Genomic DNA, 19,167 nt, shown 5'->3' on the forward strand with positions numbered 1-19,167 from the left:
CAGGTTGCCTCTTTTCAACACACACAGGGAGCCAAGCTGGGCATCACAAAATGAATCTGACAGCGGAAAGACATAAAGAGAAGAAAATAATTTGGATGACGGCCACAGTGGATTTCAAAGCTTCCCTGCCACATAACTCTTCTTCTGGGGAATTTAACATTTGTAGTGCAACTTCCACTGGGTGTCCATAATGAGAGTATATTTTCAAGTACATTCAAATCTGTCCTTAATCATGCCAAATGTTCTTTGCTAGCTGTCACTGAGACATGCCCATTAAGCCTCCCCAAAGTTTATCTCCTCTGCTGATACTAATGGATGTATGTAATTATCACAGTCCCCTTTGCATCAACAGACAATTCCAAGTGTAACTTTGGGAATCTTAAAAATCTGACATCTTCAGGAATTTCATGTGAGTAGATAATCGAAAGTGATCCATGGAACATTTAAATATTTTAATAGCTAGTGATGCACCAGAAGTTTTTAATTAAATTATAACTCATGCTTGAAAAGCAAAAGTGCATGTGTTGTGGGAGCTTAAATAATTCAGAATCTGAAGATCCAGAGTTTTTGTAAATCCAAAGACAAAATGCCAGTTGCATGCTTCTGGAATAGCAGGAATAACGCAAGATGAAAAAGTCTGCAATCTTTGGTGCAACTTGTTTACACTCAGGAATTTGAAAGTGAAATTAGATGTTCTATCCATTTTTATTCTCCTTTCACAGATGGAGGAAAAGTAGAAATGCTTAGCTTATTTATACCAATTTCTAGAACACTTGTTTCCAGAACTAGAGATTTGATCTTTTGATACTATCAGCTGTAGTATCTTTCTAGACTGTGGACTGGCAGTTACGAGACGGTTCTATAAGATGGTACTTCCCATGGGAATTATTCTAGAGCAGTGGTTCCTGGCTGTGCTGGCCAGAATTTCTAGGAGTTGTAGTCTGAGTATATCTGGAGACTTAAGGTTGGGAATCAGCATTCTAGAGGATTCAATTTTGTGTTGTTCAAAATCTACATAAAATTATAGCCCTAGGGAGACATTCATTATGTGAGCACAATAAATACCAAAGGAGACCATATAAGCCTTGCCTGCCAGTGGTAGTACTGACTTACTATTTAGCGATTGATACAGTGGATCTGCTGGCTGGATAGCTCAGTGAGTTACAGTAGGTACAGTATTTGGCTGCAAAGACAGAGGTTTGGGAGTTCAGTTCCCCACTGGGAATCCTGGAAGAGCCAGACGGTGTGGTCATGGGGAAGCTACACAGTCCCAAGATGCTCCCAGAATAAGGGCCACTTCTGAATACTCTCTACCTAGAAAACTCTGAAAAGAGTCACCATAAGTTAGGACTGACTTGATACCACACAATTACAATAAGTGGATCTATATTAATTAGGACTAACAATTGTTCATGCTGATATGGGGCATACTTGTATATAGGGGACATGCCTCTTGTCGATAGAATCACATTAGACTCAAAAGAGAAAGCTCACAGCTTGAAAGTGCTCCTGGATCCGGCATTGCTCTTAGATATTGAGATGACCAGGAATACCATCTTTTAACTGCACCTCTTTTGTGGAAGCAGGCAACTTGGCCACTGTTTACAGTGGGGTCTCTACTTAAGAACTTAATCTGTATTGGAAGGTGGTTCTCAAGTTGAAAAGTTCTTATGTTGAATCTGCATTTCCCATAGGAATGCATTGAAAACCATTTAATCTGTATCTGCTCTTTTCCGTCCATAGAAACTACAGTGGAACCTCTACTTAAGAACTTAATCGGTTTTGGAATGGTGTTCTTAAGTTGAAACATTCTTAAGTTGAAGCAAAATTTCCCATAGGAATGGACTGAAAACCAATTAATCCGTTCTGGCTGTTTTTTTGTTATGTAGAGGTGCGTTCGTACATTGAAGCATTAGTTCCCATAGGAACTAATGCAAAGCTGGTTAATACGTACTCTACCACGAGGGGGAGAATTTTTTTTTAACCTAAGATGACCTAAGGTTAAAAAAAGAGCAGGAAAGGTTTTTTTCCCCTGTTCTTATCTTGGATTTCTGTTCTCAAGTAGAAACAAAATTTAGCAAATGGAGCTGTTCTTAAGTTGGATTGTTCTTAAGTAGGGACGTTCTTAAGTAGAGACCCCACTGTATATGGCTTGGTTAAAGTCTGAACCTGACTAGTACAAAACATTTCATGCCCCTGAAGACAATTCAGAAAATACAACTGATCTCAATTACTGCTGCATAACTCCTAAATAGGACTAATCACAAGTCATGTGTAGATCACATATAATAGCTATCCTGTACAGTCTAGATTGATTATACCCTCTATGATTATACTTTAGCTTCTGGGCTAAATTCAAAATCTTGATTTCAGCTTTGACACCCTCAATGGCTAGATATTATTTGGAATTACCCTAAGAGACCTCCCACTCTACACATTAAAACAACCAGGTTTGAGCAGCTTCATTGTACTGTGGGGTTATGTTTTACAAATATGTCTCTTGTGAGGTTTTTTTCCTGCAAAGATCTGACCTGTCTTCATTGGTTTCACTTCAGATGTTGTGTAATTTGTTAAGTGAGATCAGTAAAATGCACTTTAGTGAAATATATCAATATACTGTAAGTATGAATATTTTAATATGATTTGATGTTCTTCTAATGCTTTTTTAAAACCATCTGAAAAGATTCACGGGTAGAAAAGTAAGCTATTTATTTCAGCATAGATATGGCTGTGTTGATATTTTTGACGATTTTCTATTTTGAGCAACACATTTATCTTGGAGGAAATGATACAAGCAATGATTTGTATTAATTTTTCAGCCATGATGTTACAAGACCTCAGGAAATGCCCCAATGGATTGTATCAATGTGGTGTTTTTGAAATAACACGGCAATTTCATGCTACATACTAATTTCAGGGTGCTAGAGATGTCATGTTACCTCCCAATATAAATGATACACCATTGGCACAAGAGAGACTCAACTTAAATCATCTTGGATTAGATACCCAAGAACAAAACTGAAGCAACTCTATAAGGGTTTTGCGTAGCCATGGCTAACAGTGTCTTTTGAGTGATTTAGTCCAAACTGACGCTGCAAATTAGTGCATAAATTCACTGTAATTGCTCTTAACAGAAATGTACAGTAAGAAATTAATGTAGAACATTGCTACAGCTAAAGATAATTTGTAAATACGATGTATGAATACCATTATTTCTGGAAAACATAACAGTGTGGGCAGAATATGATTTCAACTCTTTCTGTGTTAGTATTGTTAAAGATAAATATATTTCATAGCATTTCCATTCCTACATACATACATGAAAAGGAACACCAGCATCTATTTGTACTCAAATCCCCCCTACTTCAAATGCCTCAAATTCTATGCTCATGAGATGCAGCAATAAAATAAGGGGTTTATTTGAAATAGGCTCTACAATCTCTTCATGGCTCAATATAATTTAGAACTACTCTAGCAGCAAAATAATCAATCAGTTGGGGAATTTGTACAGCTATTCTTTAGGATTTAGAATAAGAAAAGATTAATGGATGATACTTGGATGCTCCAAGCCTCTGAGACAAGATGGGCGAACAAGAGTGCTTTGTTATAAATGAGAACACCTGATATAAAGACTCATGCACTCTTCTCAACAATTCCTACCAAAGCTTTGTCCAATAAGCCAGCATTAGTACTGCCTGACTGAAAATGAGGATGGGTATTTTGATCGCTCAATGCATAAGCTGAGGTGCCATTTGAACAGGAGACTCTACACTAACAGGCTCAGCCACACATTGCAGTAGTTCTTCTAGAGCAAAGACTCTTGAACTGTTTCTGGCTCAAGAGTCCTCTTCTAACCAAAAAGGAATTTAGATTTAAAGTCCCTGATGTTGGGAAAGTGTGAAGGCAAGAGAAGGAGACGACAGAGGATGAGATGGTCAACATGAATTCGACCCAACTCCAGGAGGCAGGGGAAGACAGGAGGGCCTGGCGTGCTCTGGTCCATGGGGTCACAAAGAGTCGGACATGACTTAACGACTAAACAACAACAACAGTCTCAAAATTTATCTTACAACAAAGACACGGAGACAAACATTCCTAATCACTACATTTAGATGCAGCAACCTTTGTTTTCCAGTTGCTTTGCACACAAAGCAACATGTGCTTCATGCCTGTGTCACACTCATTTGCAGGGAGTAAAGTGGGTACAATTATGCCTCGCTTAACGATTGCTTCGTTAAACGACAAAACTGCTATATGATGAACTTTTGCGATCGCTTTTGCGATCGCAAAACAATGTTCTAATAGGAACAATTCACTTTGCGATGATTGGTTCCCTACTTCGGGAACCGATTCTTCACATTACCATGATTTTAAAACAGCTGATCAGCGGCTTCAAAATGGCCGCCCGCTGTGTAAAATGGCTCCCCGCTGTGTTTTTGGACGGATTCCTCGCTTTACAGGCAGTGAAAATGGCAGCCCCTATGGAGGATCTTCGCTGGACGGTGAGTTTTCAGCCCATTGGAACGCATTAACCGGGTTTTAATGCATTTCAATGGGCTTTTTATTTTCGCTTAACGAGGATTTTGCTCTACAGCAATTTCGCTGGAACAGATTATCCTCGTTAAACGAGGCACCGCTGTATGTGGTCAAATACAAAGGCATCTGAGGCCAACAGCAAGGGAATGTAAAAACTGCTGCATTTATGTGTTACTGATTTATTTACATTATTATTTGAAACCTTTCTAACATGTTAATTTAGAAAGGACATTCTATGTACCTGTTGTATCTATCTCAGAGTTGAACTTTGCATTACATCCAAACCCATGTACCATTTTATGCAAAAGCAGCTCAAGAAGTAGCACCTTGCACCAGATATATGGGAGGGGAACATATGCTTAGCCCTTTCTCTGCTCCATGTTGTGACTGGCTTTTCATGAAAAAAGAAGGACCTTTGGGCTTCAGTTAAATAAACTGCATAGCACACACTAACACCAATAAATTTCCATAATTCTTTTACTCTCTGCTCTGATAAAAAAGGGGAAAAGACTGCAAAACAATGAAAGGTTTTAAAAACAAATTGTAATATTGGTAAGTAATATTCTTATCAATCATGCTGTCAAATCTATTATGATTTATGGCAACCCTCTCCAGGGTTTTCCAGGTAGAGAGTAAAAAGATGTTGCTTACCATTCCCTTCTTCTGGCTGCATGGTGAGACTGTGCAGCCTGCCCAGATACACAATCTGACTCTTCTGGGATAAACAGTGGGTAATCAAAATCCCAACCTCTGGCTCCACAGCCAGATACCTAATACATTGAGCTATCCAGTCAGCTAATATTCTTATATAACAACTCCATTTTCAAGAGATGGATGAGTAAGACTATACCCTTCTTTAAATGGCAAATGTTCACTAGAGTTTTGATTCTGTTGACTCTAGCTTACTGCTTCTTTTCATCAGTCTCTACACATTATATTCATCAATGTATGTACTTATCAATTACATCTCATAATATGAACAGTAAGAAGACAAATCGCAATGTATTCGTATAGTTAGATTTAATTGAGCAGTACCCATGCTCTTGCATGTGAATCACTTGAAGGATCTAAGGCCAATTTTAAAACTTCAGGTTTTTTTTTAACACTAAAAATATTGCAATGAAACTCCATAAACAAAATCTTTCATGACAGTTTTAGGGTGAAGTATATTATATTTTTCTTTGTTTACCTTCCTATGGAGAATTCATCTGTTTGTAGTTAAAGTCAAGTGTCAGATAAGAGTGAACTATGGCATGAATGCTGTTAATCTGTCATCTCAATTTTTCCAAACAGCTTTTCAGCAGTGTTGGTCTCCCAGAAGATTACTGCTTCTTCCTGAAATTCAGCTGAAGTTTAGCTATACACAAGGCCACTTCTATATGGATTAAAGTTATAAATCTATTCTAGTTGAAAATGTTTCTTAGAATTGGCAGCAGCTTTCTTTCTTTAAATGTCAAACTATAGCTCAGTTTGAGCACATCCAGTCTTCATGAAATTAGAAATACATCAGGGAGAAACGTGGGAAGTTCATTGGCTCTACCTTCTTGGTTGTCCCTGATGCCAGCTCCACCCCCAAAACGGAGAAGGAGGGAGCATGCTGTATGTGCCTGTGCTCCTCACATTATTAAAAAACTTGCATAACCAGAATTAAAAATAAAGTAGAGAATTTACACTAAATGTCATGTGGTCTGGAGAATTCTGGGAGTTGTAATCTAAAAAAGCAACGCTTCCAAGCTTTGATCTACACATACATGCCAGGTTCTTCACTTAGAACTTCCCTTTCATGCAGAAGGTGGCAGATTAGGTGACTGAAAAACCTAATTGTCTTCTCATGTAATTGTGTGAACAGCGAACACTCAAAAAGGACTTAGATTGGCTAAGTAATCCTATGGGTCATTCCTATGCATTTATATTCAGAAGTAAAACAAACTCAGTTAAATTAAATTTACTGGGGAGCAAAGAGTTGGGAGTTTTGATTTCCCACTGTGCCTTCTGGGAGAAGAGCGAACTTGTGTAGCCTTGGGCAAATTGCACAGTTCAAGGGCACCTCCAGAAGAAGAGAATGATAAACCACTTTTGAGTATTCTTTGCCTAAATAATCCCTGAAAAGGGTCACCGTAAGTCAGAATTGTTGGCACACAATTATGATTATTATTTAGGGCATACAGGATTGCAGTCTTAGTTCTGTTTTTAAATGTACACTGCTTTCTCTTTAGCAAATTATTCCAGTTTTTCCTTTGCGTATTTTTTAGTTGACAGAAAAGAACTGAAGAAGTTCTAGCTGGTAGTTCTTTATTTGGTCCTCTTTATCAACAGCTGGAGCTGCACTTTGAATTGTGCTTGTACTAAAATGACAGAAAGTTGGCTCAGGCTAAAGACAGCAAACCCATAGGGCTCTCTTCTACTTGCCATTTGCAACCACTCCTTGTCCATAGTACTATACTAGTGAGTTATTTATCCATGTACCATCAGAACCATCAAACTGACCAACAGTCTGGTCTCTGCTGAGGATGTGGTCCAGTCTATTGGATCATCATCATGAGATCCAGGAATAATGGAAACCAATTCAGGCTCTAGGATAATGTCTGGGCCTCAGCGAAAACCTAAGCTCATAGACTGTGAACCCTTGTGCCAGGAACGTCTGAAATCTGTATCTTCAAAGCAGTTTTCCTGCCTGAAACTATTTCGTTCCCCTCCATCTTGGCTTGTCGGTCTGGGTGGAAAAGGAGAGTGAGGATTCAAGCCAGAGGCTTTCCATTTCTCAAGGAAGGATAATGCAAGAAGGGGTGATTTGGACCTGCAGGAATTTGGTTCTAAACATCTTTGGAGCAACGCATTCACTTTGTACTCCCTGGCTTTGGAACACACTGCAGAGGGTGACCCATTGTATTGTCTGATGAAGGGGAAGGGGGAAGGGGGCCAAAGGCCTTCCTTTACAGGCAGGCTTTTAAACAAGAAGTGGGGGTCTAGGGAACACTCCATTTATGAAACTTAGATATTTAAAATGTTTTTTTTTAAAAAATGTTTTTACTCTTGATCAATGTTTAATTGTTTTTTTTAATAAATAGCCTTGTATAGTATTTTGATTTGTTATCACTGTATGGTTTTAATTGTTGCAAGACACCTTGGGTCCCCTATGGGAAGAAAAGTGGCACACAAATAAATACATAAATGCTGCTGAAACTACTGACATACATTTCCCATTATTGTCCAATAGAATTGTTGTCAGGGCAGGAAATGTATAGACAGATGGGCACATCTTGTCTATTAGGGCTGGGAGATTTTTGCTAACTCCTGCAGCTGTGACGAAGTATGGTTTGAGGAAACCCGCCACATTCTTTATAAAACAACACATAAAACAAAATGCCACTTTGCAGGTCATGCAATTCTTTGGGGGGTCTCAGGGATGGGAAATGGACTCCTTGACCTTTGGAGCTTGCCTACCACTGGGCTAAGATACAGAGAGAGATCCAAACTGTATAATGGCAAAACCGCCTTCCACCATCCGTTTGCACAAACGTTGTATCTAAATCAGACTCCCCAATGTGTTTCTGATTGTGGACTGTGAGATCTCTTCCCCCTCCCCGCCTACCAGATCTGCACAGATTATTTTGTTTTATACATCTGTATGTTTATAATTTAAATGGGTGCAACTGTGATAACTAATTTGAATTTTAGTTAAGGCCTGTTTAATATGAAGTGCCCACTTCAGGCTGGCAAACAAATCACCAATGGGCGACTACAGAATGCATGAATGATAATGTACAGACATGGCTTTTATTATTTATTCATAGAGAACAGTGGGTTTTGGTGTGCTGCTTTGAAAAATGTTCAAACTGGTAGAATATAATAAAAGCACTGTGAAAATTCTATTTCATTAACTTTTAATCATAAATCACTCTTTAAAATAAAACATAAAATAAAGGTCTGTCACAAGCACTTAAGCCTAGAGAAGGGAGAAGGACATCAGAAAAGGGAAGGGAAATATTGCCATGCAATTCATTTTTCTGCTACCTGTCACTTCCCTGTTAAAACGAGACAACACAAACAGGAGACCGCATTATGACTTAGGAACTAACAAAACTCTTCCTCTGATTTGTGGAAAAATATTTTGTCCTGTATTGGTAAAAAATTGTCCCAACGCATCACTGTGGTTCTTGAACAGCTGCCTTTATTATCACAGCCACAGGGTAACCCATCTGTCATCGGCGTTTAGTCGTTTAGTCGTGTCCGACTTTTCATGACCCCATGGACCAGAGCATGCCAGGCCCTTCTATCTTCCACTGCCTCCCAGAGTTGTGTGAAATTCATATTGGTTGCTTCCATGACACTGTCCAACCATCTCATCCTCGGTCGTCCCTTCTCCTCTTGCCTTCACACTTTCCTAACATCAAGGTCTTTTCCAAGGATTCTTCTCTTCTCATGAGATGGCCAAAGTATTGGAACCTCAGCTTCAGGATCTGTCCTTCCAGTGAGCACTCAGGATTGATTTCCTTTAAAATGGATAGGTTTGTTCTCCTTGCAGTCCAGGGGACTCTCAAGATCCTCCTTCAGCACCACAGTTCAAAAGCATCAATTCTTCAGCAGTCAGTTTTCTTTACGGTCCAGCTCTCACTTCCATACACCAACCCATCTGTACCTTGAACTGAAACAATATCAACCAACATCCAAGAAAAATCCACAGCAAAGCCTCTCTTTCGTGGCTCTTTTTGAGGGCGGTTCCCTTCTGAAATTTCTCTGGCAGTGAATTAAAACAAGAAAGATTCACATCTAAATGCACATCCACACCTTTATTCTTCTCCAGATACTCAGATTACTGTAACTAGAATAGCATCAGGCTAAAATCTTGCACACCGTAAGAGACGACAGTGAAAAAAGGGCCTAACACAGGTAGACAAAGAATGTCACCTGGTTGTCTAGGCAATATATTATTTATTTCTTAAAATGTTTATATCCTTTCCTATTTCCTAAGATCTGAAGGTGGGAGGCTCAACAGAACAAAAGGAATCAGAAGAAACCCCATAATCCACCAAGTCAGAGCGAAGATATGATCACTGGGCCCTCATGTTTGTATGAAGAGGCAAGTTTTAATTTGCCATGAAGATAGGATGGCATTTAGAGATGGCCATGAACCTTGGTTCAGAGGTTCATGCCGGTTCATACACGTGGCACCACAGGTAACACAAATTTCCTTCTCCCACCCAATGAGCCACTCACCAGTTGGAGCACATGCCTCTAGTCCTCCTTTTCAGCTTTTTGACCAGTCTCTAGTAGGTTTCCCTGTCCTGCCTCCTTGGTCTGAGTGGGCAATCAGCCAAGGTGGCGGGGTAAGGAAGCCCGTGCTCCTGCCAGAGACTGGCTGAACAGCTGAAGTGGAGGAGTGCGCGCCAGCTGGTGAGTAGGGGATCTAGTCAGGGAAGCAGGGGTAGGGAATGTGTGGCGGAGTGGGGAGACTTGTCATCCCACTCCCTTGCTGAAGTGGCCACCCGAGCAGGGAGGTGGGGCAGTGCCAGGCAGGATACTGCCGTGATTGGCGTGTTGTCAATGACACGGGTCACGCGTGTTGTGTTGTAAGTGGATTGTTGGGTTCTGGGGGTGAACGTTAATCAGGCTAGCCACGTGTGCTAGGAGATGAAGACGAATCTCCCATGTCTACTCCCAATCTTTAGATATAGAAGAGGGCCTCCTCAGCAGAGGTCAATGTTCAAGCAAGAATACATAGGGGCAGGCACTCCTTTGACTGTTAAAGGTTTTGTATGTCATCATCACCAGCATTTTAATCAGGACTAGGAGTGCATTGGGAGGAAAGTACACCTCCTTTAAATATGGCTGTGTTCCCCCCCTTCATCAAGAGTATAGGCAGTGGAAGGATTTTCTTTCCCTTTAGTAATGTAGCCAAATCTGTCATGTAAACAAATCTAAATGGTCACTCGGTGTTGTGGCCATCGTTCTTCCTGACAGGATTCCTGAACTGTAGATTTTATACAAGGAGGAAAAGGCATGGAAATGGTGATGAAGAGATGATACTAAAGCTGCAAATACACAGGAGAGAGGAAAAAGAGGGAAAAGTGTTTTTTTAATCCCCATCTCATCTATGTTGGAAAAGTTTTAGAAGTAAATACCATGTTTTAAATATAGTGGCCAAAACCCTATTGCATTGCTCTGCCAGCACTGCAGGGATGACAGTAGTAGCACCAGCAGCAGCTAATTGAAGAGTCCCTGCTTCAATTTTAGGTCGAGTGTGAGTTTCATGAAACCCAAAATCATGCTCAGGACTCTTTAATTAGCAGCATTCTGCCTCTGCCAGTGATATACTGTAATTCCTAGTAGGCTAGTGGAGTTACACGGGATAGTGTTCACTGTAATAGCAGAATGTTTCTAACTTGGCCCCAAGGATAATGAGTCAGGAAATAGCAACTATGCTACCTGGGGGATTGTGGGATATGTAGTCCAAAAAGTAATACTGCAGGTTTAGACCTTGACCTGCAGCTTCTCTGATTAATCTTCCACATAGCTAAGGATATAATGAATGCTCACAAATTTTCACGCCCTTGCTGGAAAAGGTGTCTCAACACACTGAGTTCAAAAACACATTGATGGCTGCGGATTTGCTTTCGCTTGAAAGAAAAGATCAGCACTTTTCTGACCAGTATTACCAAAAAGTATGTTTATACAAACCACTTGAATTCTGTGCAAAAACTTGTACTTTGCACAGATGTGGGATTTTTGGTACAAAATACAGAGATATTTTCCTGCAAAATACCTGTGTTTTTCTTCACAAAAACCCTACATGCACATTTTTCACACACAAAAAAATCCCCAAATCCAAATCATGCAGAAATGTTCTTGTAATCACATGCGGTGAGGAGAAAACTGTTCTGTTCTTACTTGCTAGAATAAAATAAGAACAGATATACATTCCTACCCTCTCCAACCTGCAAAAAGTGCTGTACAGAGGACTGAATGACCCTGGTGAATGACACAGACTATGGAGCAAAGGAAGTGGGAGCGCCCCAAAAATCAAACCGTCTCCTCTTATAATTTTCAGGGGTCCTTAGCTTCCCTGCATTAAAGACCACTCCACCCAGCAGGACTGCCTGACTCTGCAGCATTTTTGAGTAGATGGCAGGCTACTGTGGGAAGCAGGAAGGTTTCCTTCAAGAGATCTATTGGATATGCCTAAATGTAGATACAGCCCACAGTGCTACATGACAGATAATATTTGAGAAAAACTGAACATACATTTTTAACGTGCCTCCTGTGAGAAAAGACAACTTGTGGAGTCATGGGCAAGCCACATATCCCCAGGGTGCCCCCAGAAAAAGGGCATAGTAAACCATATTCTCTGCCTAGAAAACCATGAAGAGGGCCATCATGAGTCAGAATTGACTTGATGGCATGCTATTATCTTATTAGGCTTATTTAAACATCTGAAATATTTTCTGTATTCAAAGACCATGGAAGAGAAACCTTCTTTTGTTTGTTTTGGAAATCTGTTGTAATCAAGTCACATATACTTGTACATCTTTGGAAAATGTTCACTCTAAGGTTTCCTTTTTTATTTGTAATACCAGTTTCTTCCCTCTCTTTTTGACATGTTAAAGGCATATATCTGGGGAGCTGGAGTGAAGGACAACTGCTCTGTTGCAACTAAAATCAGCATGGCTTTAAGAAGCATTCTGGTGCCACCTCTTCTTTACTAAACTCTCTATCCAAAGAGTCTTCCCTGGGAGATAAGACTCCTTTTTCAAGCCTGTCTTTCAAAGATTACAATATAAGAAATATGTATATATATACACACACACACACACACATATATATCTTTTTTAAAAAACGTACCTGTCCAATTATGAGTGGAACTACAACAGTCATGAACAGCTGTGAGAATATAGAGGAGAAAGGCACAGAGGATGAAGATCCAAGCTATAAAAGAGAATGTACAATGTCAACACAGGCACATAATCATGAGTGAGCTTCAACTTTTAGAGATAATAGGGCAGAATTCAATTGTTAGTCCCAACTACCCACAGATCTTTTGAATTAAATAGATTTACAGGTGTTGACTTAATGAATTCCATTCATTTGGTGGGTCTACTCTAGTTGGGGACTAATGATTTAGCCCACTGAACCTAAAGCAGTTGGGACATATACATATATAACTGCATCAAAAAAGAGACACAAGGCAATTCTAGGCATAAATGATTATATTCCCTAGTTTTACAGGCTCTATATATTGATCAAATAAGGATATTCTTCAAAGGTAATACAAGCAACATACATAACAGTAGTTAATAATGCAATCAACATACACAGCCATTGTTAATTAACCATTCCCAAAGATGAAATGCTCTATACAGTTTCACTGCAAAGAACTAGTGACTTGTCACTGACTATGGCAGGGCCACATAAATCAACTGGTGATAACTACTGCTGGGTCAGGACCACTGTATGTCTTTCCAAAAAAATTTAATGAATGCATCTCTTATTTGTCCTGCTCTGTACAGTTGCAATACATTAGACATGCAATTTTTCAGTGCTGGAATTAGCATCAAAGTGCTCCTAAAGTGTGGAGGGGAGGCTGAAGGGGTCAGAATTTTGTTCCTCAGAACTGTCACCTCCCCTCAAAACAAAACTGAATGAGATGGAAGTTCCACCTCTGTTTTTAATTTAAAAGATTGAGAGGGTATACATTAAGATGTGTGTGTGAGAGAGGTGTAATTTTGGAGGCTTCCAAGAGCAGTAGCTTTCGTTTGCTGAAAAAAAATTAGATGAGGATAGCCAAGAGGCAGCAGGAACTGCACAAATGCAAGAGGCAGCAAGCAACTTTTGCTTGCTCCTGTTCTAAAGCACATCAAGGTGGAAAAGAATTGCTGACATCAGATTCACGCCATTCCCTCTTGACCCTTAATACTTCCAAGCTGCTCCTCTTCCAGCTATGTCTGGTCAGCTGGGAAACCCAGACATTTAATGTTACTACAGGGGTGCTAGCTAGGGCAGTTTTGAGAAGGACTTGGGAACTGATTTTTCTCTTAATTTTCTTTTTTTTAGCAAGACTAGACTCCATTATTCACTAAATCCCACACCACGCACCACTGAGTGAGCATGCTTCTCAAAGAGGATTACATTGATAATTTATTGAAATGGGTTCTTACTATTCTCATAGCCCCCCAATTACATTCTACTAAATGGTACAGTGGACCCTTGACTTACAGACGGCTTGACTTACAGACTTTTTGAGTTACAGACTTCTCTGACCGCAAAATTTAGGTTTGACTTGCAGACTGAGATTTGACTTACAGACCAGAAAAAACACAAAATGGAACAAAAACGGCCTGTTATGGGATTAATCGGTTTTCAATACACTGTAGGTCAATGGAGACTTGACTTACAGACTTTTTGACTTGAGAACCACCTTCCAATACGGATTAAGTTCTCAAGTCAAGACCCCACTGTACTGGGAAAGATAGATAAATCTTTAAGGTCTGTTTGACGAAGGCAAATTTCACAGCACAATGCTGAGAGGATGAGATTATGATGAGTGTCTCCTGAAACTCTTTGGCCAAACTAAATTCCTCTGAAAAAAATGTATTCGTAGCTTTAACACCAGAGTTGCATCAATGGAGTCAAGATGAAACACTTCATATGAGTTGATTCAAATTGCAATCCCTCATTTACTATGCTAAGCACCTTAAGGCACAGTTGACATATTTTGGCCAGATTGTATCCTCCCTAATCACGTAGAATCGTATGGAGTCTACAATAGGACATCTCTATGAACTCAGGTGAATACAGAATTCATTAACTTTTTTTAAACATCACACCAATGTTGATACAACTTCACTGGCTACCATTCCATTTTCAAGCACCATTACAAATGCAATTGTTTATTTTTAAAACCCTACAGGGCTTGAGGCCTGGATACCCGAGAGACCATGCTTTCACACATAAACCTGTTTGCCCACATAATGAAATCAGTCAGGGACCCTTCTTCTGCTACTCCCACATTCTGAAAGTAGGCAAATAGCAAATAAGGAAAAGTTAGGTGGTGACAACCCATAGCAGAGCCCTGTCTTGGGAATGCTTGGAAATGATCATCCTGCAACTACTGCAATTTTTTTTACTCACTGTCATTTTATTTTCCCATGCCTTTTAAAAACAATCATCAGACAAATTTGGTTTTATTCCCGTTTTGCAAAGACTGAGTGATTTTAATACCTGCTGTTTCAATCATGTTGTTTTTGTAATTTGTTTTTAGTGTTTTAAATAGTTTTCTAATGATTCAGCTTTTTAAAATCGCATAGCGACGAAATTGCTTTGCAGTGATTTTTGCTGCACCGATTATCGTCGCTATGCAAGGCACCACTGTATAATGTTTTTGAACTCTTTTTCAGGGCAGTGGAGTTATGTGACCATAACTAATTACTTTTTAAAAATAACTTGTCAGTGTCTGTATTTTGATGTTCACTTTATGGAACTTCTCTTGAGAAACCAGTATGCTTTCCTCTCTATAGTGCTTCGGATAGGAAGTTAAAATATTTGTGTTCTCAAAGGGTTGCCACATTGTGCTAAGTATAACAGGCTGCACTAATTGCTCTAATTATGTGTGATTGTCAAAAGACTCATATATCACCTTGAGCCCCTTTAAAATAGAAAATGAAGCTGGCAAATTTAATAAACTTCACACTTTGCTAACATCTTGACCCTTAATGAATTTATCTTCTGATCCACCTGACTGCTTGCATTAAAGAAATAGTCTATTTTACTTTCAGAGCCGATGGGAAAAATATACTTTTGTAAGTAGAAGGAAACTAATATATACTACAACATATACACCATGAACAATGAAACCAACAACTGCTTAGTAAGCTTTTACTTTAAATGAAGTTGTACTGAGATACAGAAAAATGGAAAGGACAGCTAAAATAATTGTAATTTCTGTACATTTAAGAAGTTTACCACAATACTCAAAACAGGCAAAATGGCAAAACACCGCTGAATAGTTACCAAATGTACAACACTACAACTCATCTTTCATTCTCCACCTTGCCATCTTTCCGCTTCATCTCACACAATCGTATGCTTTTAAAAGTGCAGCTAAATATTCATTCTAAGAATACAGCAAAATCTTTCTGTCAAAATAATTGATACAAATTAAAGACATTAAAGATAAGTGACTGAATATCAATAACATGAAGAAATCAGCCAAGGAAGCATTAAATGTCAGCTCAGGTACTACCACTGTGACCTGTGCACTACAGAGAACAGAAAATTGCAAGCAACACACAGCACACACATGGAGGTTTGTGGTTTTTGAAGAAAAATGCAGTAGTTTTGGAAAGAGTATAATATGACCATTTCAACTGATTTCTTCTTGTCCTATTGCCTATCAATTGTGTTTAACTATGTTTTTTAACCAACTTAAATTCACTAAAACTAGTATGAAAGCTTACTGGATTAAGCTATCTTATGAAATGGACCAAAACCATTCCAACTTGGCACTCATAGACTGAATATTAAAAGTTGTCTTCCATCTCATACAAGCACCCAAACTGTTGGAGAACAATGTACACTGCTATGAATAAACATTTTTCTTCTTCTTCTGCAGTATCACTAGGTTGCTTTAGAGGGATTTGGGGGGGGGGGGTAGAATGCTGACTCCAGCCAACAGTCGAACTGTTCTACTAAAGTGGAAACTTTGGAACACATGTGGTTGCCAAGTAATCTGTGTAACCATTCAAGTTATAACTTGGTGATTAAAGAGTAAGCATGATTCAAGGATATAGTGACTGAGAGAGGGGGAGGAAGAGAGAAAGGGGCCAAAAAAAAAAAAAAAAAAAGGAAGTTTGGTGAGAATTCTGATACCCAAAATCAGTTTTTATTTCACCAGGTTTATTGTGGCACAACAGTCCTTTAAGAACAGGCTAAAGCTCATATGATAAACTCAAGACTCAGCATGAAACCAGCAAGGAAAGGGAGGAGATATACAGTAAAAGCCTTCCCCTATTTTGCCCTTCTCTGTTTTACTTTTTCTACTGAGATTCTAGTTTGTCTTTTGTGACTCACATATTACTGTATTTTTCTGTGTATAAAACAACACTTTTTCCTAAAATAGAGGAAATTAGAGTGTCATTTTATACATGGAAGGAAGCGGTTGTGCGCTCAGGCGCCCCTTGCTGCCACCACCGCTGCTGTCCAATTGCCTCTTCCAGAGTGCACGGCTTGTCCCCTCCGGTGGCCCCGAGGCAGCAGCAGGAGGAGGATGAGACGGAGATGGAGGCGAAGGAGCAGTCACATGCGCTTGGGCGCCTCTTGCTGCTGCCTCCCCCACAAGTCCAATCATAATTTCCAGTGGGATTGATGGGCTCCAGTTCACGTTGGCGTCTTGTCCCCTTTGGTGGCAGAGGCAGAAGGAGGCGGAGGCAAACGATCACCTCCTGCAGTGATTTTCTCCTTAGGGCAGGGGACAAGGCAGTGAGGTGAGCTGGAGGTGAGCCCCAGCACTTGCACTGGAGAAGGTGATTCGACAGACAGCGGAGACAGCAGCAGCAGAAGAAGACGAAAGTGGAGGAGCAGTTGCCCATTAACTGCTCCTCTGCCTCCATCAAGGGTCAAAATTAGGGGGCGTTTTATACATTGGGGGTCGTGTACGAGGAAAAATATGGTACTCTGTTTTAATTTATCACCTTTGGATCATTTATAAATATTGTTTGTTCTTCCTGTTTTGTCTCTGTGCTCTTTATCTGAAGCTATATGTGACCAAGAAGCAGAAAGCTAGGCCTCAGAAAAAGGTTCTCTGATGAGCACTTTTTCCAAATCTGGGGTAAGGTGGCAATATTCCAGATTCACAAGAGGACAATGCCTCTGAGTTTTTCAGGACCTGAAGTACAAATTTTGCCACCTAGAGTACCTGTGCGTACTTTTAGCAGTGGTGCCATTTTTCTACCACAGTGACCTACTACATTTGAGACATTTTGAAGGAAACAGGTGACAGGCAGGAATGTTGGCAAGCCTTTGGGTCCAAGTCCAAGAATTTGGCACCAAGTCAAAAATCCTAATTCCAGTCTTTGGCACCAAGTCCCGAATCTCAACCCCCAAGTCCAAGTCCCTATATAAAATCAAGCTTTTCTCTCCAGAAAAAAGTGAGAGACATTGTGAGTAGAGTCACTGAAAAAAAAAAACCCTAGTCAAGTCACTGATGTAACTTCTGTCTGACTTGACAGTGAGTCCCACAACTTGATTCCCCATCCCTGGTGACAGGCTTATCAAAAGAAGGCTACAGTGGGGTCTTGACTTGAGAACTTAATCCGTATTGGAAGGCAGTTCTCAAGTCAAAAGGTTCTCAGGTCAAATCTGCATTTCCCATAGGAATGCATTGAAAACCATTTGATCCGTATCTGCTCTTTTCCGTCCATAGAAATTAATGGTAAGCTGCTATTCCTCCTTCAACCACTAGAGGTGGATATTTTGTTTCTTTTTTTCTTAGGTCAAGAAAGGTTCATGGAAGGCAGGGAAAATACAGTCCAGGCAGTACAGTGGACCCTTGACTTACAGAATTAATCTGTATTGGAACGGTGGCTGCAGGTCAAAAAGTCTGTAGGTCAAGTCTCCATTGAGCTACAGTGCATTGAAAACCGATTAATCCCGTAACAGGCCGTTTTTGTTCCATTTTGGTTTTTTTCTGGTCTGTAAGTCAAATCTCAGTCTGCAAGTCAAATCTAAATTTTGCGGCCAGAGAAGTCTGTAACTCAAAAAGTCTGTAAGTCAAGCCATCTGTAAGTCAAGGGTCCACTGTACTGGGGTTGCTGCTATTGTCTCTATAGGCATCCACGTGGAAAACAGGAAATGGGAAGACATCTATCACTGCTAATGACAAGTGATCCCTTGTTTGAATATGACCTCATATGTGCCATATCAATACAAACTCAAAGAAATTACCTCCAAATTCATTAAGAGGGTAGTGAAATTGGGGTGGGGAGGATATTTGTTTTTTCCGCCCCACATATATGAAAAAAAAATGTCCAGGCTGTAATGCCAGTGGGAATTGACGTTCAAAAACATTTTGCCAGAGGATGCCTATTCAGAAAAAATAACAAATAGTTTTGTATCCACTGATGCCACTGTCTTAGCACAAGCCCTGTTGCATTGGCATTTGTGCACTTTCAGAGTTAGCACCACATATCTGATATTGTTTTTATTCTGCACAGTTGGGCAGTCAGTTGCACAACCACTTATGCAACTGCTTGTGTAGCTACTTGCACAATGGTGTAATCCAGTACAAGTGTGCTGGAGGAGATGTTTAAATAACCACACTGGTTGAAAAATACTGTACTGCCAGTTAAATAAAGTTACAGTTACCTGTAGTCTCAACAGCTCTACCATAAAAGTACAAGAAATCTTGAATATGTTTCTTAAAAGGAATCAATCTAATATTACGTTCTGTCACAGTGGTCTTTTCAAAAATAAAACTGTCTTACATGTAATATCATTCATTTAAGGTTATACATTATTCATGAAAAATGTATAATTTATTATAAGCATTCACTCTTCCCTTTGTATACTTCAACAGTTCTTAAAAAACTTAGTTAGTATTACTCATTTTACATTAAGAAGCATGTGAAAATAAAAAAGTTC

General features: G+C 39.6%; 1 protein-coding gene across 4 annotated transcripts in view; it reads right to left on the reverse strand.

The window, feature by feature from the left end:
* The window catches only part of SLC10A7 (solute carrier family 10 member 7), a 183,361-nt gene that overhangs the window by 42,086 nt on the left and 122,108 nt on the right, over positions 1-19,167 (reverse strand). For 3 of the 4 annotated variants that reach the window (XM_073001590.2, XM_020783017.3, XM_073001591.2), the window contains one exon: positions 12,376-12,459. In XM_073001590.2, the coding sequence (XP_072857691.2) occupies positions 12,376-12,459 (84 nt within the window). Of the gene's footprint in view, positions 1-877; positions 9,182-12,375; positions 12,460-19,167 lie in introns of those variants that run through there. The other variant, XM_073001593.2, reaches the window with a different exon arrangement.

This window comes from Pogona vitticeps, chromosome 5 (genome assembly GCF_051106095.1).
Source record: "Pogona vitticeps strain Pit_001003342236 chromosome 5, PviZW2.1, whole genome shotgun sequence".
Taxonomy (NCBI): Eukaryota; Metazoa; Chordata; class Lepidosauria; order Squamata; family Agamidae; genus Pogona; species Pogona vitticeps.